The 26067-nt window shown below is 43.3% G+C and overlaps 1 protein-coding gene across 4 annotated transcripts in view; it reads left to right on the forward strand.

The window, feature by feature from the left end:
- The first annotated feature begins 101 nt into the window (after positions 1 to 101).
- Positions 102 to 26067, forward strand: part of LOC106561395 (SLIT-ROBO Rho GTPase-activating protein 1) — a 188674-nt gene continuing 162708 nt past the window's right edge. For 2 of the 4 annotated variants that reach the window (XM_045688309.1, XM_045688311.1), the window contains exon 1: positions 104 to 706. In XM_045688309.1, coding sequence (XP_045544265.1) covers positions 643 to 706 — 64 coding nt within the window. In that variant the 5' untranslated portion in view covers positions 104 to 642. Of the gene's footprint in view, positions 707 to 26067 lie in introns of all 4 variants that reach the window. The other 2 variants (XR_006757068.1, XM_045688310.1) reach the window with 2 other exon arrangements.

The raw sequence follows: 26067 nt of genomic DNA on the forward strand, positions 1-26067 counted from the left end.
ATTAGCCCGAAAACATAATTGGCACTACTGGTTAGATACAAATCATGTCAATCCATCTCTTGTTTCCGCTATGCCTCTTCGATCCCTCCCATTTCCACACCGAGTCTGTGGCAGCTGTGCGGCAGTCTGTTTTGTCTGGGAAAAACGAAGCAAATGACCGGGGAAACTAGAGAGCACCAAAAGAACGATATATATATATATAGGACACGTGACGTACAGTTGCCGTGTACTACCTTGGTGCCGCGTGCAATAAAACCGCGCTCCTTCTCACCACATTGAAGATTTATACTTATCGGATTATTAAAGGTTATGCAGTTGCATCGACTCGACATCTCCGCTCTGCCTGGCCTGGCATTGCCAGCAGTTATCTGTGATTTCATTGATTGATATCAGGATTTCGTGTTGGCCTCCTTTTCTAGGACTTCTCGTGTAGAAGGAGAACAATGGACTGAACGTTTTCTTGAATAGCTACTTTACAAGGGAATAACTCTCATTTGAAAGTTGGCGCTGAGTTTTCGTGACTAGAAATAGTTTGGTAGGGGAACACTACTCAATCTGTGTGATGCTTCGGATGTAATAGGTGTGGAGCAAGACGAGCCTTTTAATAGTTTAATTTCCTAACCACTCTGAATCGACCCGAACATGTCTAATACAAAGTTCAAAAAGGATAAAGAAATCATTGCTGATTACGAGAGTCAAGTTAAAGGTAAATTTGTTTTACATTTAGCCTACTTTGATGTTAGCCCCGTTATGGGGTTAATTTAGTGAGCTTTGTCTAAACGCAGGGTATGGGATATATAGCCTAGCTGACCCTGTGCTCCATAAAAGCTTTGCCAGACTTCAGTCACTGAGAGATCAACAATATGATTGTTAGATTCTTCTTTAGTAGCCCAAGCTGTTATATTCTGTGTTTGTGTCCAATATTATATACCAGTTTGACTGAATATTGAGAAACACCAATTTACCAGTAGATAGAAAGATATATTTAGTTTGAAAGATTAACATTTCAGGCGTTTGGGACTAAGGTTCTATCTGCATTTGTCAACATTGAGTTATTGACAGAACATTGAACAGAACAGGATAACTAAATAGTACTCCAAATACCCCAAATTATGTTGTTCAATTCAAAATAATAAAATATAACAATTGCTGACACCATTCAAACCAATGAGTGTTCGGAACTTTAAAGCCAATTATTTCAGAATTATTTTTGCAGATAGAACCTTATACTATCAAGCTCTCGATTTGTCCGGCTGTACTGTGTTCCCTTTCATTCTCACTGTTCTCAAATGCTCTATCCTTTTATTTTGGGTTCACTTCATTTGCCTTCCTCGTGTTTTGTATGACTTGTTTCAAATATACCTTCATCGGGCATTGTCTGCAGCCCAGATCGGTAAAGGTAGCCACATCTTATTTCAGGTGTGCAGCCCAGATCGGTAAAGGTAGCCACATCTTATTTCAGGTGTGCAGCCCAGATCGGTAAAGGTAGCCACATCTTATTTCAGGTGTGCAGCCCAGATCGGTAAAGGTAGCCACATCTTATTTCAGGTGTGTCCTAATCCTTTTTAACAGAACGTTCGGATTTAAATGGCTCTGCTTTGGAGTGTTCTTGTCACCTCAAACTAGCCTGGGTCTCAAAATAACAAACGCAAACAATAATACCTGGTGGTTATACATGATTTATACAGGTGCTTCTTTTGATACTTGGCTTGGGGCCATTAACATTCATTTCCCAACTTTTTCACTCTCCTCCAAGCCCCCTGCAAACATACAAGAGGCTTTTTTTCCAGACAAATGTACACAGAAAAGGGGCAGTTACTGCTGCTCTGTGGTAACCATGGGGACTTGGCCCTGGCCGAGGAACTGTGTTCTCCAGAGCTGTTGGGAGCTCTGACATACCACCTATTCACGTCTCCATAGCAAACCTTAAATCCAGAGAGAGGGGGGGCGAGAGAGGGAGCAATGCTGCTTGAGGAATTACCGGATTGTGTACGCTTGAGCAGAAGCTCTCATTTGCGAGGAATGTGTATAGCCCCTTCGCTTGTGAAGACTAAGGCCTTTCAGCTGTAATAGAAGGGTGATGCACAGTCATAAGGGACACTGTGGGTGCGGAACCTCCCGTTTGTCATGCAAAGCGAGCCAAATGGGGTAATAATAACACAGCTGATACAAGTGGAGCATTCCTCTTGGGGAACAGAGGTCTGAATATAGCACACAGAGACAACCTGTTACTCTATGGCAGATGAGGCTTGATCTCACTCAGTTGGTTTTGAAGTTGAGTTATTTGGCCTCAATAGATAGGCATAGTTTTCCCCAAAATACTTTTTTGAAAGATTGATTTACCCCATGATTAGGGGAAGGGGTGAGTTCCATGATATTGGCAATGTCCTTTTATTTGCATACCTTGCTGTCCTCTTTGCATTGCAAATGTTTAACTTTTGTAAAGTTAAAGAACTGTAAGAACTGTATGTTCCAGACGATTTACCTTAGATTTGTTGTATATTCATCCTATATAGCCATTCTGTTTTTCATGAATAAAAGTATATAATGTGATTGTCAGCGTAGTTTGGAAATAAGGGGAAGCGTGATGTCTCCCTTATCCTTTGTCCATAGGCTAGTCTGCGGGAAGAGGTGAAAGTGACTATACTTGGATAAAAAAAAAATCTTATTATGTCCAGGGAAGATTGCCATCAGTCGCTACTCCCAGCCTCTTGATTTGTACAAATTCCTTGGCTCTTTTATTCAACATAATCTTGACCCTTGAGATTAATGCTGTTGTGTATTTTCAAACTCTGCTAAAGCTGTCACTATCTAATTTTACACACAAATACATTTGGTGTTGCTGAAGTAAGTCATGAGTTGTATTTGTAAAATACTTACTAAAAACACAACATTCACTGTAAACCCAAGGTTGTGAAATGTTTTTTGCACCCCAGTTTTGTAGCGTCTTTGAACGGGTGTCTCTATTAGCCAAAGCATATCTCTGAAGCCGGAGGCGAGTTTTGTACAGACATTGATTACTCAAGGAGCAGAACCACAAGCAACCCCAGAGGAAAGGAGACGAATATGTTTGATGTGCTAGTTCCCAGCCTCGCAGCCTCTCTTTTGGAAGGTGAGGACTGGTCTGCTTTATTTGGACAAATAGTTGTCTGAGAGGACCCTCTCAACCTCCCGTATCCTATCAACTAGCAGTGCAACATCATTGTCCATCTGCCAGTTATGCCTGACACCAACTACAGTGATTCTACTTATATTTATTTTTGAAAGCATTTCCTACTCTTTCTACTGACAACTTCTGAGAGCTGTATGGAGAAAAGCTATGAGTGATTATTATTCAAGTCAATAGTTTATCCTCGTATTTCATCCTCTAGTTCTTTGCTGTCTGGCTTTGGCAGTCTCTTGGCTGTCTGGCAGTGTTTTCAATCAGAGCCTAATCTGTCATTCAACTGACATTCATTTCTTTAGCATCTTCCAGGAGAAGCTTTTTTATCCTTCCCCACCAAATGGAATTAAAGTTGAAGTTTGCATTCAAGGTTAGAGGAAATTATTCATAAGCGACATTACAGGGAAATCTACAACTCTAAACTGAACATCATGTTTTTTATTTAACCTTTATTTAACTAGGCAATTCAGTTAAGAACAAATTGTTATTTACAATGATGGCCTACCCCGGCCAAACCCTAACCAGGATGACACTGGACCAATTGTGCTATGGGACTCCCGATCACGGCCGGTTATGATACAGCCTGGAATCAAACCAGGGTCTGTAGTGACGCCTCTAGCACTGATATGCAGTGCCTTAGACCGCTGCGCCACTCGGGAACCTTTAGGCCTATATATGATGTATTATCATTAAATGACAGATAGCTCATTAGTATTTAAGCCAGTTGAGGGGTGTGGGTGAAATAGGACTTCATCTGTCATTCTGTCCCTGTGACCAGCTGAACAGAGGACAACAACTTTCCCCTGTCTGTTCTCTCTTGGCCCCAGAGGCCCCTCTTGTTGGTTTGATGTCTAGCGATGGCATGCTCTCCGTGGCCAGGTTGTGCCTGTCGGCCCTTCCCCCCCCAAGCTGCTGACAGGGGTCCTGTCCCAAACCATCATAAAGGGTGCCCCTGTGGTCTTCCCCACTGCCTTTGAAATAAGAGGCTCGCCCCTCGGCATTGAAGATGAGAATGGCTGGGAGTGTTGTCCATATGTATGCAAGGCAATGGCTGGGAGTGTTGTCCATATGTATGCAAGGCAATGGCTGGGAGTGTTGTCCATATGTATGCAAGGCAATGGCTGGGAGTGTTGTCCATATGTATGCAAGGCAATGGCTGGGAGTGTTGTCCATATGTATGCAAGGCAATGGCTGGGAGTGTTGTCCATATGTATACAAGGCAATGGCTGGGAGTGTTGTCCATATGTATGCAAGGCAATGGCTGGGGGCAGATGGGGGAAAAAAGAAACCCGCACACTGCTCTTGCTAGTATCACTGGTCTTCATTAAGCTTCAATGGGTGGGGGAACACATCATAGTCCATGTTGATCTAGTTATGTTTTAATATAATTTGTTTTGGGGCACAATACATTTAATATTGTGTTTACGCTACTTGTCTACTTGGATTCATGTTTTGTTTACTTGTGGTACTAGATGCATGTTTTGTTTAGGTAACTTGAGCAGAATCTGGCATACGAGTATATTGGAAGAAAATAAATGGTGTACGTTCATGATTAATAGCGCAATGTTTTTACAATGTTACTTCTACTACTTTGAGCAATCAGAACATAGGCCTAATGCTGCCAGTACTCTGAATGGCTGGTGAGACAGTAGTGTCTGGTAGGCGATTCCCAATGTAAGGTGGGGATCCAGAAAGCCATGTACACTAAAGCTGCCTGCTTTTTATTTAGTCATGATTCCCAGCAGTAATTGTGACTCATTGTGCTGACACCACCATTTTGCATTACCAAAACAAACAGAGACTTTCTCTTTACAGTACATTATCCACATTGTCTTGTAGAGCAGGGGTTCTCAAACTTTTTGGGGCCAGGGACCCCTTTTGTGATGGCAAACTCATCAGGGACCAGAACATAATCAGAACACAACTCAAGTGAGATGATGATGATGATGGTGATGATAATAGCATACAAGGAGTTTTACTATGACTTCGGCAGTGCATGGCTGGACAAATCAGGTCTCGAGCCCAGGGACAGAACATTTTAAAGGCCCGCCTCTTGGCAATGGCAAGAAAATGTTCAGTTATCAAGCTAATGTGGCAGATATTTGTTGCGGGTTTAAAGCTAATATCTTGCATTTTTCCATGAGGCAGAAAGAACTTTGCAGTTTATAGCTAAAATTACAGTGCATTCATATATTAAAAATGTATAATTGGTGGAGTACTGTTGATACCAATATCTCTGTGAGCCTCCCAGGCCCATGTTGCACATGGTTAATAACATTAATTGTAGAGTAATACAATTATTGTATTACCCCTCAACTTATTCCACGGATCCCTTGGCCAGAATTTGTTTAATCTGTTACTAATGTTAATAAAAATATATTATGTATTTTTGAGTTTTTGCTGCAGACCCCACTTTGAGAACCCCTGACTTTGAGAGAAGACACCACAAAGGGCAGCTCATGGAAAGCTCTCTTAGAATGTTGAACACATGGGAAGCTGTCTGCTCTGCCTACTAGTTTCCTAGTCTTGACTCGTCTAGGATATCCTGGTTTTCATTCCTTTTTTTTACTGTCCATCCCAAAAATACTAACCAAGGTCAGGACTTTCTTTTCAAAATGGGCAACCTGGAAGTACTTTTTAGTTGGCAGCTGTTTCCTACAGTATGTAATAGACCCAATGCCCTCTACAGAGATTTTCATGATACTTGTGAGATCACAATCCAAATCATGTATCAGCCTTCCTTTGATCAGTTTATTTCATGGCGATGCCTCGGAGCATGTAATAGCAGCGGTTTTATGAACAATATAATCAATCTAACTGTGCCCAGGAGGCTGCTGGGTGATACCAGCGAGCAGTTTATGGGCAGGCAGCTGTTCTTCCTCAGCATCTTCATTCAGGAACACACTAAAAGGTGTCATCATGTAGAAGGTTATGAGACATTCAAACTCTGTGGTGGGTGTGATTGCATTCTGGTTGAGGTGGCAGACAATGGTGCAAAATTGAACAGCTAGAGTAGCAGATTTATTGTAGTCTTTTGTGCGCTAGTATAGTGCCCAAAGCTTGTGCTTTGTTGATACTATGAAAGAAGTTGGTAATGACCTATGATTTTTGCAGATAATCTGTTTTGTGAGGCTGTAAAACAGTGTTTCCTTGAAGGAAAGATTGAATGGTATGATTGTGTTGTACCAGATATATAATCCTGTGCGCATGCCGGCAAGTTGACGAGAGCGAGTAGGGGTGGGCCGACGTGAGTGGAGGTCTATTTGAATAAATCTATTTAAAATACACCATCACAAAAGTCCATTACTAATTTTAGGCAGGTCCTAAGAAACACTAAAATGAATTTTCAAAAGAATGGCATATTTTGAGTTTGACAGTTACTGGTCTGTGCAGCCTATAGGCTAGATGGCTGCGCCATGCAAATGAAATCAATAGTTATTTTGTTCATTAAACAGACAAGACACTTACATTCCCCTGCCCTGATCACAGTCAACACACTTTTTTTTTTAAAGCTTTTAATGAAATATAACAGAATAAATTATACATTTTCCCTACACAAAGTTACATTTTAAAACGGAGCCCAAACCCATGCCGATGATCATCTTTTTGAGAGTTTGTAGGTGCCTGTATGTGCTTTAGAAATCTTAATCTGCTCTTTTCGACCATGTAAAGAAATACAAAATCTGACCTGGATGAACGAACCTCCAGTAGTAGGGTGTTAAGTTGGGAGTATCTTCATCATGATACCGATTTAGATAATAAATAAAAGCAATCTATATTTTCAAAAGCAAGAGAGTCTCGTGTTCAGTTGCTTATATGCAGTTAAGCAAAATAATAGGCCTACACTTGATTTGGGCTACATTATTGGATGCTAAATGTTTCTGATCAGTGACAGATGAGCTACACCACCTCCACTTATTTTCCCAGCCAGAGACAATAAACAAAATAGCCTATACCGACGGAGATTCAGTGAAACAGAATCGCATTGATTATCAGACAAGTCACAGGCTTTTGTCTGGAGTAGGCTACTAAACCGACGAAGAGCAACATAACCCACTACACTAATCATGAGCAGCTCTCACTTTAATTTAGCTAACATTTCCCCAGCCTAATTGTAGCCTAACCAATATCCAAACTGATATTCAGTGAAAACAAAAATCTGACATTGATTTACCAAGACTAGTCCCCATGCTTGTTTCAAAGCAGCGTGATTGCGCTGTCTCTGTCAAAACGGTGATGAAATAATCATAGTTGACCACACGCAGGTATTGCTTCAAATTTAATATAATGCTTGGATGATTTTGGGACAGGGCCGGCACCAGAACTAATCAGTGTGACAGCCTTAGATCATAGGCTGGCACGTTATTATTTTTTCACGGGACCTCCTATATGTGCTCGGGTGTTCACAACTTTTTTTACAGGTGTTCTAGTAAAGACCATAGGCAGCTCGTGAGTTTCAAGTTTGGGGAAGCTTACAACTTATCCTACCGTTTCGACCAATCGACGTGACAGTTCTGATTTATTTTTATATGCTAATTTTCCTGGAACAGTTTCATTTCAATAATAACATTTTAGTTTCTCAATCTTTGTCATGTAGTTAATCACAAAAATCTGAAGTAAAACTAATTTGAGAGCCCCAGCTCTGCCATATGGACACAGACCCCTTAACTTTTTACACATTTTGTTACGTTACAGCCTTATTCTAAAATGTAATAAATAGTTTTTTCCCCTCATCAATCTACACACAATACCCCATAATGACAAAGCAAAAACAGGTTTTTAGAAATTGTTGCAATTTTTTTTTAAACACATTTTAAACACACACACATTTACATAAGTATTCAGACCCTTTACTCAGTACTTTGTTGAAGCATCTTTTGCAGAGATTACAGACTCAAGTCTTCTTGGGTATGACGCTACAAGCTTGGCACACCTGTATTTTTGGAGTTTCTCCAATTCTTCTCTGCAGATTCTCTCAAGCTCTGTCAGGTTGGATGGGGTGCGTCGCTGCACAGCTATTTTCAGGTTTCTCCAGAGATGTTGGATCGGGTTCAAGTCCGGGCTCTGGCTGGGCCACTCAAGGACATTGACTCCTGTGTTGTCTCTGCTGTGTGCTTAGGGTTGTTGTCCTGTTAGACTGGGTCGAAGGTTCACTTTCCGAGGTCCTGAGCGCTCTGATGACAGAGTGATCTCCAGCCTTGTCCTCGTCAGCACTCACACCTGTGTTAACGAGAGAATCACTGACATGTCAGCTGGTCCTTTTGTGGCAGGGCTGAAATGCAGTGGAAATGTTTATGGGGATTCAGTTCATTTGCATGGCAAAGAGGGACTTTGCAATTAATTGCAATTCATCTGATCACTCTTCATAACATTCTGGAGTATATACAAATTGCCACCATACAAACTAAGGCAGCAGACTTTGAAAATTAATATTTGTGTCATTCTCAAAACTTTTCGCCACGACTGTATGTAAATAAGGTATTTCTGTTCTTTGTTATTTTTTTATACATTTGCAAAAATGTCTAAACCTGTTCACTTTGTCATGGGGTATTGTGTGTAGTTCGATGAGGGAAAAACATTTTATTTAATCAATTTTAGAATAAGGCTGTAATGTAACAATGTGGAAAAAGTCAAGGGGTCTGAATACTTTCTGAATGCACTGCAGTTTTTACAGATAGCAAAAAAATCTTACATTTACGAAGACTATTATATTACCAATCGATTTGATTATGACTTTTCAAATCTCCCAGCAGCGCTATTTGCAGAGTTAGCTACACGTAAATGTTGCAATTTTTCAGCCATTCCTAAACCTGCAACCAAAAACAAGCTACATATAGGCAGTACCAAAACAAGTAATCTCATTTACTTTAGGAGAAGCCAGCGTCCTAACTGTGCACCCGCCAACTTTCTTTTCCAATTTGCAAGAAACGCATTGGGCTTATTCTGGACAGAGTGAGCCCTCTGTCTTACTATATGTAGTTTATGTATCTGATGCTGTCTGGACAGAAATAGTATGACGCACCATACTCTTTTGGTCCAGACTGTCTCAGTATTTGTAGACCATGGATCTGATGCTGAGGGGCGCTGTTTCGCTCGCTCAGATGCTTTGTTAACTAACCTCCAGACTAGCTTCAATGCCATACAACTCTCCTTCCGTGGCCTCCAACTGCTCTTAAATGCAAGTAAAACTAAATGCATGCTATTCAATCGATCACTGCCCGCACCTGCTCGCCAGTCCAGCATCACTACTCTGGACGGCTCTGACTTAGAATACGTGGACAACTACAAATACCTAGGTGTCTGGTTAGACTGTAAACTCTCCTTCCAGACTCACATTAAGCATCTCCAATCCAAAATGAAATCTAGACTCGGCTTCCTATATCGCAACAAAGCATCCTTCACTCATGCTGCCAAACATACCCTCGTAAAACTGACCATCCTACCGATCCTCGACTTCGGTGATGTCATCTATAAAATAGCCTCCAACACTCTACTCAACAAATTGGATGCAGTCTATCACAGTGCCATCCGTTTTGACACCAAAGCCCCATACACTACCCACCACTGCGACCTGTACGCTCTCGTTGGTTGGCCCTCGCTTCATACTCGTCGCCAAACCCACTGGCTCCAGGTTATCTACAAGTCTCTGCTAGTACAAGCCCGCCTTATCTCAGCTCACTGGTCACCATAGCATCTTGGGTCAAATAAATGATCAATATTTCAATATTTTATTTGGACAGGAAATGAGGTGCATTAGCGCGGGCCAGGCCCCCTAAGGCCCGCCCATAACGCCAGCCCTGCTGTGGGAGTTTCAGTAAGCAACAATTTTATACATGTCTTCAATTGCATTAGCCCATTTCAATTGCATTAGCCCATATTTTCGTCATTCAGTGATATTCATTCCCACGGTTATTCTTTATGGATCCATCCAGTTGTGGTTAAGAAAACGGGTCATGCATCGTGGTGGGCTATGCGACATGATGGGCGAAGTGACATGCCTCGCAAAGTTTAGAACTGCCACAAGGATGGTAACAGCCTAGTAACGGGAGCTGCCTAGCAACCATCAAGAGCGTAGTGCGTGCCAATGCCGCTTCAGCATTATGGCTACGTTTTATACTAAGCCATAGGCAGAACTTTACCACATTCATGACTACCTCGCTTGGCAGACATAAGTACAGGTTTGTTACCGGCAATATAAAGACAAGGTGGGCAAAAATGTGAGTTTTTTTAAAGTTCGCTGCTTTTCGTGTTGATTTGAAACGGATATTACTAACAGTATCATGGAACCTGTTAACTGCTCAACCCCTACTCCTGTTTAATCTCAGGTCATCACCAGTGTGCTCACTAATGCCTCGGAGGTATTCATAAAGATTGGGATTAATGGAATTCTCACTTCCTACAGGACGTTGTCTTACAATTACCACACTCATACACCTACCATCTGTCTCGCCAGCCCCCTCTGCTTTGTGCTGAGGTGTGCTGCCTTGCTAGTGTGCTTTGCTGTCTTCACCCCTGGTGGTATGGAGATGGGTGTGGGCGGTAGGTTATTGACAGCACCATCTGTGGTCACTCGCCCTTTCTGCCGTTTGAATAAACCTCCCCCGCTGTGCTTTTCACTCAGTCCACAAAAGCCATCAGGACAACAGTGCAGCCTCCTCCCATGCCCAACCCTGAGCTCAACCCCATCCCAAAACAAAACAATACAACTGTAACTCAAGTGGCACTGATGCATGGGCAACAGATGAAAGAAAATGAGCCCTTTTGTCTTTGGCTGTAACGGACACTGGTTATTTGAATTCCATTCTACTCCATAACCCAGCAAATTCAAGCCACACATTATATATTCACTACACTTCTCTACCTGAGAGTGGGTGAAATAAATCATGGAAGGGCTATATGAATAAAGAGACCATGCCTCTCGCTGCTTGTGGTGTTAGCCATGGAGCGGGATGTCTGGTTTAGACCAGACCTCACCGGAGAGCCCGGTAATTTGCTGGATGGGAATCAGAATTTGGCTGCGTGGAGCTGCTCTGCATCAGTGCTGATATGAGATACGCGGCGTTAATGAAATTGGACCACGCTGTTGAGCAAGGCTGGTGGGATTTCACCCACCCTGCCTGGCAGTCACTCCATTCTTTTGAACCTCCTGAGAGAACTGACAGATGGAAGGACAGACAGATCCCTAGCCTGTCTGTTGGGCGAGGCTGCTGCCTGCCGCTGAGTTGGGTGTAAATCTTTTGGGTGAATGGGCAGACAGACGGATGAGGTCAGACTAGTAATTAGACGGTTCAGGTCATCGCCTCTGTCTCACAGTTAACTAGTCATTTTAATCTGTGTTCGTGTTTAGCAAACTCATTTCTTGTGTGGAGGTAAGCTGTTTATGTGTTTTGCGGTGGAGGCTCTCTTTAAGGCAAGTGTAAACATCCTACAAGGCAGGCTGAGGCAGCCGGTCCCAGTCCTCCCCGTTTCCTCCATTTGCTTAAACAATGTGACATCTGCCACTTTGGCTTCCTCCTTTCTATTTTTAAAGCCAGAGTGACCACAGCAATGGGTCCACAAGCTGTTGTTGCTCGGCTCAGGTACCCGGCTTGACCTGTAACAACCCTCTGGGAAGAAATCAGGCTACAACTACATGTCCTCAACAAATCTCCTCAAGTCTCCACTTCTTCCCTGTTTTAAAAGACAACCATTTCAGCGCTTGGGTTTACTCTAGGGGCCGGTTAACCAGAAACAGATTAAGGCTAGTCCTGGGCTAAGATAAGAGGCTATTTCAATGTGGAATATCTCTTAGTCCAGGATTAGTCTTAATCTTTGTCTGGAAAACTGGCCCTAGACGCATTACAAACATGAGCTACATTTTTGGGACTGTAAGTGCATAAGAAAGGTAACATAATGACCCTGTACTGAAACCACTTCATTACCAAGGCATGTACACTATTGAGTCATGAAGTCATCCCATGCATTATGGATGCGTTCAGAGGAGACTGTTTAGTGTGTCACAGTGATGATATGATGATGATGCCTTCTCGTTGACAAATGGGGTTCGTTCATCTCCAAATCAGGTCAACTAATATCTCACTCCCCTCTTCAGTGTCTAACCAAACATTGTGGCCTCTTTTATGATGAGTCTGATTATTTCTCTCAATATTTCCTGCCATATTTTGTCTTCGATATCATGGCTGTTTGGCCAAACCTCCTTGTGTCCTTACTGTCTAATGTTACTGATGTACAGTGTTATCCATCACAGTGTTATCCATTATGTAAGGCTCTATATGTAAGACTCAATCGTGTCCTCCACTGTAAAGATGCAGCCCAAAACTAAGCTTACTTGCTCTGGTTTTGTGTGTTCCCTATGGCCTCCCTGTCTGCATCCCAAATAGCACCCTGTTCCCATATTATACACTGAGTGTACAACACATTCAGAACACCTTCTTTTTCCATGACAGTCTGACCAGGTGAATTTGTACAAAATATATTTTTTAGTTTTTTGAAGTTAGAATGAAAGTGGAGCACAGTGAGTCCCTGTAGGCTCATGTTTCTAATGATTGAGACTGGCAGAGCACTAGCAGCAGGCACACAGCAATCCCTGTTAGTCTTTCAACTCAGGTTGGTCTGGAAATACACTGTGCCTGCCTGATGCTGTTTTGTTCTGTTACTCTTAAGTCATTGACCCAAGTAGAGCAAAGATGATAGTTTTAGCTAAAGTGGACACTCAAGAAGAAATGGAAAAGGGGCATTCACAGTTTTTCGATAAACTGCTTCTTTAAAATTTTTTTATCATAGGCACATTTCTGAGGCTGGTAACTAATGAACTTATCCTCTGCAGCAGAGAGAACTCTGGGTCTTTCTTTCTTTGTGGTGGTCCTCATGAGAGCCAGTTTCATCATAGTTCTTGATTGTTTTTGCGACTGCACTTGAAGAAACTTTCAAAGTTCTTGAAATGTTCCGTATCAACTGACATTCATGTCTTAAAGTAATGATGGACTGTCATTTCTCTTTGCTTATTTGAGCTGTTCTTGCCATAATATGGACTTGGTCTGTTAGCCCTTTTTGGTATCTTCTGTATACCACCCCTACCTTGTCAACACAACTGATTGGCTCAAACGCATTAAGAAGGAAAGAAGTTCCACATTCACTTTGAACAAGGCTCACCTGTTAATTGAAATGCATTCCAGGTGACTACCTCATGAAGCTGGTTTAGCATTCTCTAAGAGTATAGGTAAGGAATACCTAGGATAGGATAAAGTAATCCTTCTAACCCCCCCCCCCTTAAAAGATTTAGATGCACTATTGTAAAGTGGTTGTTCCACTGGATATCATAAAGTGAATGCACCATTTTGTAAGTCGCTCTGGATAAGAGCGTCTGCTAAATGACTTAAATGTAAATGTAAATGAGTGTGCAAAGCTGTCATCAAGGCAAAGGGTGGCTACTTTGAAGAATCTCAAATTTAATTAATACATGATTCCATATTTGTTATATCATTGTTTTGATGTCTTCACTATTATTCTACAATGTAGAAAATAGTAATAATAAAGAAAAACCCTGTAATGAGTAGGTGTGTCCAAAAGTTTTGACTGGTACTGTATGTTGACTGATCCTTTGACTCTTGGCATTTCCATGGTAACAGAGTGATGCTGAGATATTTTGCTTTAAAATGTGTTCCAAACAAAAACCAATGATTGCAAAGTTAAACAAACCATACAACTCTATGCACAAGGATGACTTTTAACAATTTCCACTGATTGCTTCACAAGAAACGTGCAGATGCAAAGTTTGGTAACAGAATGACTGCACCAACAGCACAAACCGTCATTCTGTTACCAAACTTTGCATATGCACTGTTCTTCAAGTAAATGGGTTTTTAGAGTTGTATGGTTTGTTTAACTTAGCGATAATTGTTTTTTGTTTGACATTTTAAAGTGAAATATCTGATTTCTCAGCATCATTCTTTTACTGTGGAATTGCCCCTCTTGTCCCGCACATCCCCCTTCTACCTTGACCTCTTGACCTGCGGGAAAGGAGGCTTAGAGCTGACTGCCACCGTAATCAATAGCTAAAGGCCACCACTTCAGCGAAGGCAGCCTCAAACAGACGTCTGGGACCACTGTGAGGAGGAGACGAGAGGGGGAAGCTGCTCTTTAGAAAGCAGCAGTCAATGAAATGTCAGCCAGAGGCCTCGTCTCCTTTGTATCTTCCAAACATGATTTGATTATAGCCTGCAACCAAAAGGAGCAACCCTCTGTCCTTTAGTTATGGAAAAATACAATGCTGTTTCATAACTGTGGACACGTAAAATGTTTCCACTGGTTTGTGGCCACTGCCACCTTGTTCTTGCCCAAGCTGGGAACATTTTGGAGTAGTATCGGAAATAGGGAAGAGTTTCCCCATGGTCTCCCATGGCTTATCACCCACACATGAAAGGGCTGTTGTAGGAAGCAGGAGACTGAGGAGAGGGCTTGGGCCTGTGTGAAGGTCTGAAGGAGGGCTGGCTGTCTGAGTCAGGAGCACCAAGCTGGTCTTGTGAACTGTCCTGTACTGGAGACATGGGTACAGTTCCTGACACGGCTGTGAGGGGCGCTCTGTTCTGAGGCCCATTTAGGACATTGAGATCTGTGCGCCATATTCCTTATTGTGTGCCTGCTGCCAGCGGTCACGCATGGACAAGTGGTTCTTCAAGGGCGTGGCCTTCCTTTGGTCTTCACTGTGTATAATGCAACGCCTCTGTTCTCTCCTTCCCTCCGCCTGCAGTCTATTTCAGGGCTTCTTGGACAGAATTTGTCCTCTGTCTGCAATTAGGTCACAATGATAACTGCTGAAGAAATGGGACATTTTGTGGAAAACCAAAGGGGTCATACTGTTTAGATCATGGGCGTAAATGTGCCTAGCTCTCAATGTAATGACCCGTCTGGCTTTCCATACATGGTATATTTGTCACGAGACTGCACTATTCCGTCTGTTTACAGAATGGATGCACCAAGTTAACAAACAGATCACCGACCATTTTGAATCCCACCGTACCTTCTCCGCTATGCAGTCTGGTTTCCCAGCTGGTCGTGGGTACACCTCAGCCACGCTCAAGGTCCTAAACGATATCATAACCGCCATCGATAAAAGACAATACTGTGCAGCCTTCTTCATCGACCTGGCCAAGGCTTTCAACTCTGTCAATCACCGCATTCTTATCGGCAGACTCAACAGCCTTGGTTTCTCAAATGATTGCCTCGCCTGGCTCAGCAACTACTTCTCAGAGTTCAGTGTGTCAAATCGGAGGGCCTGTTGTCCGGACCTCTGGCAGTCTCTATGGGGGTGCCACAGTGTTCAATTCTCGGGCCGACTCTTTTCTCTGTATACATCAATGATGTCGCTCTTGCTGCTGGTGATTCTTTGATCCACCTCTACGCAGACGACACCATTCTGTATACTTCTGGACCTTCTTTGGACACTGTGTTAGCAAACCTCCATACGAGCTTCAATGCCATACAACACTCCTACCGTGGCCTCCAACTGCTCTTGAATGCAAGTAAAATCAAATGCATGCTCTTAAACCGATCGCTACCCGCCCGCCCGTCTAGCATCACTACTCTGGACGGTTCTGACTTTAGAATATGTGGACTACTACAAATACCTAGGTGTCTGGGTAGACTAAACTCTCTTTCCAGACTCACATTAAGCATCTCCAATCCAAAATTAAATCTAGAATCGGCTTCCTATTTCGCAACAAAGCATCCTTCACTCATGCTGCCAAATACCCCTGTAAAACTCACTATCCTGCCGATCCTTGACTTCGGCGATGTCATTTACAAAATAGCCTCCTACACTCTACTCAGCAAATTGGATGCAGTCTATCACAGTGCCATCTGTTTTGTCACCAAAGCCCGATATACTACCCACCACTGCGACCTGTATGCTCTCGTTGGCTGGCCCTCGCTTCATATTCGTCGCCAAACCCACTGGCTCCAGGTCATCGATAAGTCTTTGCTAGGTAAAGCCCCGCCTTATCTCAGCTCACTGGTCACCATAGCAGCACCCACCCGTAGCACGCGCTCCAGCAGGTATATTTCACTGGTCATCCCCAAAGCCAACACCTCATTTGGCTGCCTTTCCTTCCAGTTCTCTGCTGCCAATGACTGGAACGAACTGCAAAAATCACTGAAGCTGGAGACTCATATCTCCCTCACTAACTTCAAGCATCAGCTGTCAGAGCAGCTCACAGATCACTGCACCTGTACACAGCCCATCTGTAAATAGCCCACCCAACTACCTCATCCCCATATTACTTTGCATCCCAGTATCTCTACTTGCACATTCATCTTCTGCACATCTATCACTCCAGTGTTTAATTGCTAAATTGTAATTATTTCTCCACTATGGGCTATTCATTGCCTTACCTCCCCAATCTTACTACATTTGCACACACTGTATATAGACTTTTCTATTGTGTCATTGACTGTACGTTTGTTTATCCCATGTGTAATTCTGTGTTTGTGTCGCACTGTTTTGCTTTATCTTGGCCAGGTCGCAGTTGTAAATGAGAACTTGTTCTCAACTGGCCTACCTGGTTAAATAATAATAATATCGCAACGTGATTCCCAACCTGAAAGCCTTGTTTCTACCAAGGGTTGGAACTGGTTAAGGGAACAACAAAACTGGAAAATAATGAAATTAAAAGCATGGGAATGGGTTAATAATGTTATTTTATGTTCTGGGCAACCAAGCGCCTGTGCAAAGCCCTCACTCTGTCACTCAGAAATGTATGCCGTGTTCACGTGCTAGTCAGAACTGGAAACTCAAATGTTCGGCTTGCTAATTGGTTGCAACGGTGTATATACATGGAGCATGTGTATAACTACAACCAGTTAGCAAGTCAGAAATGTCAGAGTTCCGACTAGCACGTGAACACGGAACAATTCCAGCGTCTGCTGTATGCCAGCTGGAGATCTTTGCCAGGGGTGTGCGTAGGCTACCTGTCTCTCCCCTCTGAAGCATAGATTACTGTAGCCTACTGATGACGTTACAAACGTAATTCAGAGATTAGGGAGATATGTTTAATTAGAGAAGGGATTCACTTTTTCAATGCTAGTTAAGGATACTATAGTTATCATGAATCAAATTGAATTTATAAACTACAAAAAGGTAAGTGTTTATAATTTTTGGGGCTGCTCTGCACTCACAAGCTTGTTAGCTAACATTTGCTCTGGTCCAACGTTAAACCAACTCGGAATTTCAGACATTCAAAGTTCCTCCATAGAAGCCGCTCCTCTGTAGGTATAATTATGTGGGCCTAATTCAGATAATGTATGTCATAACAAGATGCCCAGCTCTTCAAGGCAAGCTTCCTCCATCCTCGCTCTCTCCTCATCCTCAATTTAAGTTGCATCTCGCACCCTATACTGTGACAGTTTTTTTCATTATGATTAAACCATGCTGTTACAGCAAAATACAATTAGCTCTTTCCTATACAGATTAAATGGCTTACCCGCTCCACAGAAAGCTGCTCTATCCCCACTGATTGGTGAAGTAATTAAATGTTGTAAAATAAATAAATAATAATAATTGTATATTTCAGAGGTTTAAAAAGGAACGATATAACCCAGGACTTTTTTGGGGGTTCAAACTGGTTCAGAACTTTATTTTGCTGGTAGGAAAGGGTGGAACGGAACAAAAATCAAAATCATTCAGAACGAAACGTTCTGGTTTCAACTGTATCATCCTGGGGCATACGGACAGAAAAAAGATCTGTAGAAGATCCCCACTGAGTCACCACCTATGCTGCAGGAAATGCTTAGTTAGACACACCCACACATTCTCTTTCAGACACTGAAAACGCTCTCACTCTCTCGCTCTCTCACACACACACACGCATATGTGCGCACACACGCCTGCGCGTGCGCACACAATCAGTGCTGGTGTCATCTTGAAAGCATAGAGGCCTGACAGGTCAAGTAAAGGGTCTTGAATAAAGATCAGGCTTAGCAGAGCGCAACATGACACCAGGTCCCCTGTTCTATCCCCCTCTGTCCACCCCCCTGACCCCCTGCTGTTTCCCCTCTGTCCAGTGCAACTCTGGCCCTCGACCCCTGCTCCTCCAGTCCCATGCATTAGCATTGAATAGCCCCCGTGATATGCAACATTTCAGGGAAGTTAGGAACAAATATACACAGGCAGTTAGAAAAGCTAAGGTTAGCTTTTTCAAACAGAAATTTGCATCCTGTAGTACTAACTCAAAACAGTTCGGGGACACTGTAAAGCATGGAGAATAAGAGCACCTCCTCCCAGCTGCCCAATGCTCTGAGGCTAGGAAACACTGTTACCACCGATAAATCCACTATAATTGAGAATTTCAATAAGCATTTCTCTACGGCTGGCCATGCTTTCCACCTGGCTACCCCTACCCTGGTCAACTGCCGGCACCCTCCACAGCAACCCGCCAAAGCACCCACCATTTCTCCTTCACCCAAATCCAGATAGCTGATGTTCTGAAAGAGCTGCAAAATCTGGACCCATAGAAATCAGCCGGGCTAGACAATCTGGACCCTCTCTTTCTAAAATTATCTGCCAGAATTGTTGCAACCCCTATTACTAGCCTGTTCAACCTCTCTTTCATATCATCTGAGATTCCCAAAGATTGGAAAGCTGCCGCGGTCATCCCCCTCTTCAAAGGGGGTGACACTCTAGACCCAAACTGCTACAGACCTATATCTATCCTACCCTGTCTTTCTAAGGTCTTCGAAAGCCAAGTTAACAAACAGATTACCGACCATTTCGAATCCCACCGTACCTTCTCCGCTATGCAATCTGGTTTCAGAGCTGGTCATGGGTGCACCTCAGCCACGTTCAAGGTCCTAAACGACATCATAACCGCCATCGATAAGAGACATTACTGTGCAGCCGTATTCATCGACCTGGCCAAGGCTTTCGGCTCTGTCAATCACCACATTCTTATTGGCAGACTCGACAGCCTAGGTTTCTCAAATGATTGCCTCGCCTGGTTTACCAACTACTTCTCTGATAGAGTTCAGTGTGTCAAATCGGAGGGCCTGTTGTCCGGACCTCTGGCAGTGTCTATGGGTGTGCCACAGGGTTCAATTCTCATGCTGACTCTCTTCTCTGTATACATCAATGATGTTGCTCTTGCTCCTGGTGATTCTCTGATCCACCTCTACGCAGACGACACCATTCTGTATACTTCTGGCCCCTCTTTGGACACTGTGTTAACTAACCTCCATATGAGCTTCAATGCCATACAACTCTCCTTCCGTGGCCTCCAACTGCTCTTAAATGCAAATAAAACTAAATGCATGCTATTCAATCGATCACTGCCCGCACCTGCTCGCAAGTCCAGTCCGGCTCTGACTTAGAATACGTGGACAACTACAAATATCTGGGTGTCTGGTTAGACTGTAAACTCTCCTTCCAGACTCACATTAAGCATCTCCAATCCAAAATTAAATCTAGAATCGGCTTCCTATTTCACAACAAAGCATCCTTCACTCATGCTGCCAAACATACCCTCGTAAAACTGACCATCCTACCGATCCTCGACTTCGGTGATGTCATCTATAAAATAGCCTCCAACACTCTACTCAACAAACTGGATGCAGTCTATCACAGTGCCATCCGTTTTGTCACCAAAGCCCCATACACTAGCCAGCATTGCGACTTGTACGCTCTCGTTGGTTGGCCCTCGCTTCATACTCATCGCCAAACCCACTGGCTCCAGGTCATCTACAAGTCTCTGCTAGGTAAAGCCCCGCCTTATCACTGGTCACCATAGCAGCACCCACTCGTAGCACGCGCTCCAGCAGGTATATTTCACTGGTCACCCCCAAAGCCAATTCCTCCTTTGGTCGTCTTTCCTTCCAGTTCCCTACTGCCAATGACTGGAACGAACTGCAAAAATCTCTGAAGCTGGAGACTCATATCTCCCTCACTAGCTTTAAGCACCAGCTGTCAGAGCAGCTCACAGATCACTGCACCTGTACATAGCCCATCTGTAAACAGCCCATCTATCTACCTACCTCATCCCCATACTGTATTTATTTATATATCTTGCTCCTTTGCACCCCAGTATCTCTACTTGCACATTCATCTTCTGCACATCTACCATTCCAGTGTTTAATTGCTATATTGTAATTACTTCGCCACCATGGCCTGTTTATTGCCTTAACTTACCTCATTTCCACTCACTGTATATAGACTTTATGTTTTCTTTTGTTCTATTGTATTATTGACTGTATGTTTTGTTTATTCCATGTGTAACTCTGTGGTGTTGTATGTGTCGAATTGCTACGCTTTATCTTGGCCAGGTCGCAGTTGCAAATGAGAACTTGTTCTCAACTAGCCTACCTGGTTAAAGAAAGATAAAGTAAACCAAATAAAATAAAATAAATTGCTGCCTTACTGGTGGGTGTAATGTGGAGCCTCTGGCCCTGACAGCTGTGGCTGCAGGATGGCCTCGTGGCTATGCAACTGAAATATTCACCCTCTTCTTTCCTTTTACATCAGGTTAGGTGATTACCCCACTGTGACATAAATGAGAAAAAGTGTTCTACCTATCATGTCCAGTTAGTATTTTTATAGCCCACCAAGTGGGCCGGTTCATGGGGTAATAGACACACCAGATACCTGAGCTATCAGGTATTTCCATCCAGCTTTTTTATGTCATTTTTACAGCAAGTCAGGCCACCATTGCACAAGGATTGGAGCAGGTGATGCACTGCAGTTTAATGCACATTTTTGTCATGCATTCTTTTTTAGTTTTTTGAAGTTAGAATGAAAGTGGAGCACAGTGAGTCCCTGTAGGCTCATGTTTCTAATGATTGAGACTGGCAGAGCACTAGCAGCAGGCACACAGCAATCCCTGTTAGTCTTTCAACTCAGGTTGGTCTGGAAATACACTGTGCCTGCCTGATGCTGTTTTGTTCTGTTACTCTTAAGTCATTGACCCAAGTAGAGCAAAGATGATAGTTTTAGCTAAAGTGGACACTCAAGAAGAAATGGAAAAGGGGCATTCACAGTTTTTCGATAAACTGCTTCTTTTAAATTTTTTTATCATAGGCACATTTCTGAGGCTGGTAACTAATGAACTTATCCTCTGCAGCAGAGAGAACTCTGGGTCTTTCTTTCTTTGTGGTGGTCCTCATGAGAGCCAGTTTCATCATAGTTCTTGATTGTTTTTGCGACTGCACTTGAAGAAACTTTCAAAGTTCTTGAAATGTTCCGTATCAACTGACATTCATGTCTTAAAGTAATGATGGACTGTCATTTCTCTTTGCTTATTTGAGCTGTTCTTGCCATAATATGGACTTGGTCTGTTAGCCCTTTTTGGTATCTTCTGTATACCACCCCTACCTTGTCAACACAACTGATTGGCTCAAACGCATTAAGAAGGAAAGAAGTTCCACATTCACTTTGAACAAGGCTCACCTGTTAATTGAAATGCATTCCAGGTGACTACCTCATGAAGCTGGTTTGGCATTCTCTAAGAGTATAGGTAAGGAATACCTAGGATAGGATAAAGTAATCCTTCTAACCCCCCCCCTTAAAAGATTTAGATGCACTATTGTAAAGTGGTTGTTCCACTGGATATCATAAGGTGAATGCACCATTTTGTAAGTCGCTCTGGATAAGAGCACTCAAGAAGAAATGGAAAAGGGGCATTCACAGTTTTTCGATAAACTGCTTCATTTATTTCTTTTTTTTTTTCATAGAGGGATTGGATATTTTTTTACAATATTGCTCATTATAATGCTACCTTTAAGCCTGATTTATAATTACATTATTAGTTGCTTAATCAAAATGATTGCTAGGGAAGTTATCTAATTTAGATCAAAGATATGCAATACAGAAGGATGTTGAGGATGTCTGAAAGTAAAACACTTTATCCTTAAATACTAAGGGTAACTCATTTCCTGGCAATATGGGCATACTGAATGAATACTGTGAAGTAGCATTCACCTGCAAACACTAGTGCACTGTCCATTGTGTGTGTGTGTGTGTCGCCCGACTCCTCTGTCTTTCTTTTTAATCAGGCTGTGTGCGTGGAGGAAACGTCAGTCTTCCTCAGGGTGATTTCTTCTGTTTAACGGGGTGTCAGAGGGGTGATGTATGGTCACCTGGGCATGTGGCACATGTGTGAGCGGAGAGCAGAGGTCTGAGGCCCCACACACACTTTTTGGCCTGCGTGCATACACGTATACACACACCCGCCCGCAGCGCAGAGGAGGGAGTGGGCCGCGTTATTCAGTAATGGCTCTGAGGGAGACTGACCCACAGAGAAAGGCCCAGACATACCTGCTCTATAGTGCGGAGAAACAAAGGGCTGGGTCTGTAAGCTGATATCCTCCCTCCTTCTCTCACTCTCTCTTTCTCATACACACACTCTGGTCAGATACCTTGTGGTTCTCTAGTGCTGTGGCCCAATATAAAACAAATGGCTTCCTGTCTTTATCGTATCCTGCATGACCTATGATCCAGTTTACTGTTAAGCGCTTTGGGGAAACTGATATCATTTAATTGATTAATCTCAAAGGCCTGGATATGTCAACACAAAGTGAAAAGCCAAACTAGCAATCAATGTCACTTAGAGGTCTACTGATTTAAGGGATCAAAGGAAACGGGACGAGAAACTGAACAGATTGTGTTGAAACACAGGATTGTTGGCCCAGACAGAGAGACCTTTGCCATGGGAAAGCAGGTGGGACCTGGCTGCTGAACAGCCCCTGAGGGCTAGTCACAGGAGGACACAACAGTATGTGACCCTCTGTCACTTCCTCCACATTGCCTTCCAATGTAATTACCTGAGAAAGGGGGCTGTATAAGGCATCTTCCTCTCCTCAGATCTGGCCCCAGATTAAGGCTCTTCTGGGAGAGGGGGGGGGGACGATTACGTTAGCCTTCCCGGCCTCTGGTCCCCTGTGGGGACGGGTTCTTTCGCCTTTTGTACACTTCCTAATCTTTCACGGCTAAACTTTCACTACAGATGCCTGCTGAAAAATCAATATAGTTTGGTTGACTGGGACACTGAGGGGGAGTGAGACCGAGGAGGGGGAGTGAGACCGAGGAGGGGGAGTGAGACCGAGGAGGGGGAGTGAGACCGAGGAGGGGGAGTGAGACCGAGGAGGGGGAGTGAGACTCAGCTGGTCGCAGGCTGCGTGGTAGGGCCGGGTTTATCGTCCTAAAATAGTTGAAACCTGAGTGAACAGGAAAATAAATATCACATGGACCAAACCTATGAAGACTTTTAAGTGAAAAATCCAACACTCGATGAACGCTACAGGAGTTAGGGCCCAGACAAGATCCTTGTTAACGCATTATAACAAGCATAGCAAGGAATTAGTTTTTCCTCATGTTAAGCATGATTACAGTATAGTTGTTCCTATAGGGAGTGACCCCTACAGCGTTGTCACTCTACTCCGCACCCAGTCAAATGTCAGGTGTAAACCCAAATGAACCAACCCCTTGCCTGAACCACCACCTCCTCCATTATCAGGTAGCGGATCCAACCAGTCTCATCTCCAAGCCCAAGGTCACTCTGCCATCTCTCTATGGACTTGGGTGTGAGGAAATGTTTGCCCATCTTGCCCCAGGGTAAAACCACCAGAATGGCCACAACTACCATCAGCTTTCTTCATCAGGGGATACTCCTCTTCGTGCCCACATAGCAAAGTCCTCTTGATTTATAGTGAAACAATCTTTTCTGTTCCTTTTTTTCTTTTGAGTTGTCATTTTAGTTTGGTGAGGTGGAATTGAGTTTTCCTACTTAGTATTTTGTCTGTATAGGCTTGTGTTGCATCAGTTAGGGTGGGTGGGTGTGTCTCCCTCCCTCCCTCCCTCCCTCCCTCCCTCCCTCCCTCCCTCCCTGCAGTGTGAGGCTGCTGGGATTCATTAGCAGATAGGCCTTTTAAAACAGCCATTCAAAATCCATGCACATCTTTGGTCGTAAAACTCCAAAATGTGTGCCAATCTGTATATTTATGTCTCTTTGAATTGAGATTAGGCTGGCGCTTTGAGGATGGGCTCTTGGCAAAATGTCAGCGAGCCTAGTTCTCCTGTGGCCATCAGATAGAGAACGTTCCACAAGTGTCCGAAGTGATGAAAATGAGCGTGATTGCGGAAGTATTGTGTGAGCCTTCAATAGTTGATTTTCAAGGGGAAAGAGTTTTCAGCAAGAAGGGAAGTGATGTAATTGAATTGAACAGTGCCTGATGCGTTTTAACATTCTAAGTTACCTCATTCTCCAGTTTCATAGCATGTTTTCATCAACACTTACGATCACCATCAAACTAATCTTGAATCAGTGATGTTTAACCCTAATGTGTAGAGTCATACCTTCATACAGGAATCTCCTCTCTGGGTCCCTGTGAGAGCATGCTGCAATGTACGGAGTTAGCCTAGCCCGTCAGCCCCATCCAGAGCCAGGATCTTTGATCGCATGATAATGGAGAAGGAATAGCTGAGGAAATCAGCAAACATGAGATCGACGTGAGACTCGTTGTGTATGTGTAAGGGAGATATCCCAAGGTGTTTCTGTGGTGAAACGGGCCCTGGCTGCCGACACTCTCTTCTAAGCCTCTGATTAGAGATCTTGCTGCTTTACATTCTTCCTAGTCAAGATGTTTACACAGAGCTGAAGCAGCTCTACACAAATGGATTATCTCAGCTGTCACAACTCCAGGCATGAGGCAGGGTGAATATGGCTGCTCTTCCTCAGAAGAGCTCGCTGCCTGTTAAGACTGACAACAGAACAGTCTTTAAATGGTTCAAACGTCGGCGGGCTGTCTGGCTGCAGTGAAGATGATCTCGACAGTTTAAGTTGATGACTTGGTCCACTGGCCTGTGGCTGGTGTTTTTACTGGGGATGAGTGGGGGGTAGATGAACTGAGCAGGGTGAAGTGCACTTTGAGCTTTCTGCCTCCTCTCAGAGTAGTAAATGTGATTGTGTTATCTGTCAGAGACTGCAGACCATTAGTAACTGTCTGGAGGCTGATATGCTGTTGTCCTGCATCCCTATAGAGTTTTATGTTATGATATGTAGTAATTACATTTTATAGGGCACTCCAATGATGCATATCACCTATAACTTGTAAGACTTTATACATATGAAATACATTTACATTTTATCAGAGATTTGGTTGGTTTATTTGATCATAGAGGAACTGTTTCCATGGGAACATGCAGAGGAGTTCAGTAGTAACTGACAGTGCTGAGAATGAGATGACTGGTCCAGTTGTACTACAACTTCTCCAGAGTCACTCCAGGGCATGGGAATCCAAGTAATCCTATTGGCCGCGGGCGCTGTTTTTAAATGGATTATTGTGGTAATTGTTCAATGAAACTGAGTTGCTATTCTTCACACACACAGAGACAGAGGAATACATCAGCAAACAAACATATTAATAGATCCTATATACGCTTAGCATGCTAGGACACAAGGGCACTGTGTGTTTGTTACCTAGTGTGGCTAATGTGAAAATCATTTCCCCAGGAATCAATACTGCCACTGTTTAGACACAGGGATTTTTAGACAAGCCAATATATGTGCGTGTGTAATTGTGTATAATTGAATGGGGGAGAGAGAGAGAGAGAGAGAGAGACTGTGTGTGCATGTGAGCAATCAGCTTCCAGCTGTGCTGTGCTTTGCCTCTGTCCACCAGCCAGCTGCTTCTTGAAGATAAGTTTCCCCCTAATCTGACCTGTTCTTCAAAAGCCCCTTTTCCTGTAAAAATGCAACATTTTGGAAAAACCAGATACTTCGGTCTTCTTTTTCAGTGTTTTCTGTTATTCCAAGGATATCTTTGTTTCTAATTGGGGGGGTGCTTTGCAAAGACCTTGATTTGAAATGGAAGACTGAATCAAGAGGAGGAAAGGAAAGAATCTGCAGATTTGTGGCCAGGATAAGTGA

Source organism: Salmo salar, chromosome ssa10 (assembly GCF_905237065.1).
Source record: "Salmo salar chromosome ssa10, Ssal_v3.1, whole genome shotgun sequence".
NCBI lineage: Eukaryota > Metazoa > Chordata > Actinopteri > Salmoniformes > Salmonidae > Salmo > Salmo salar.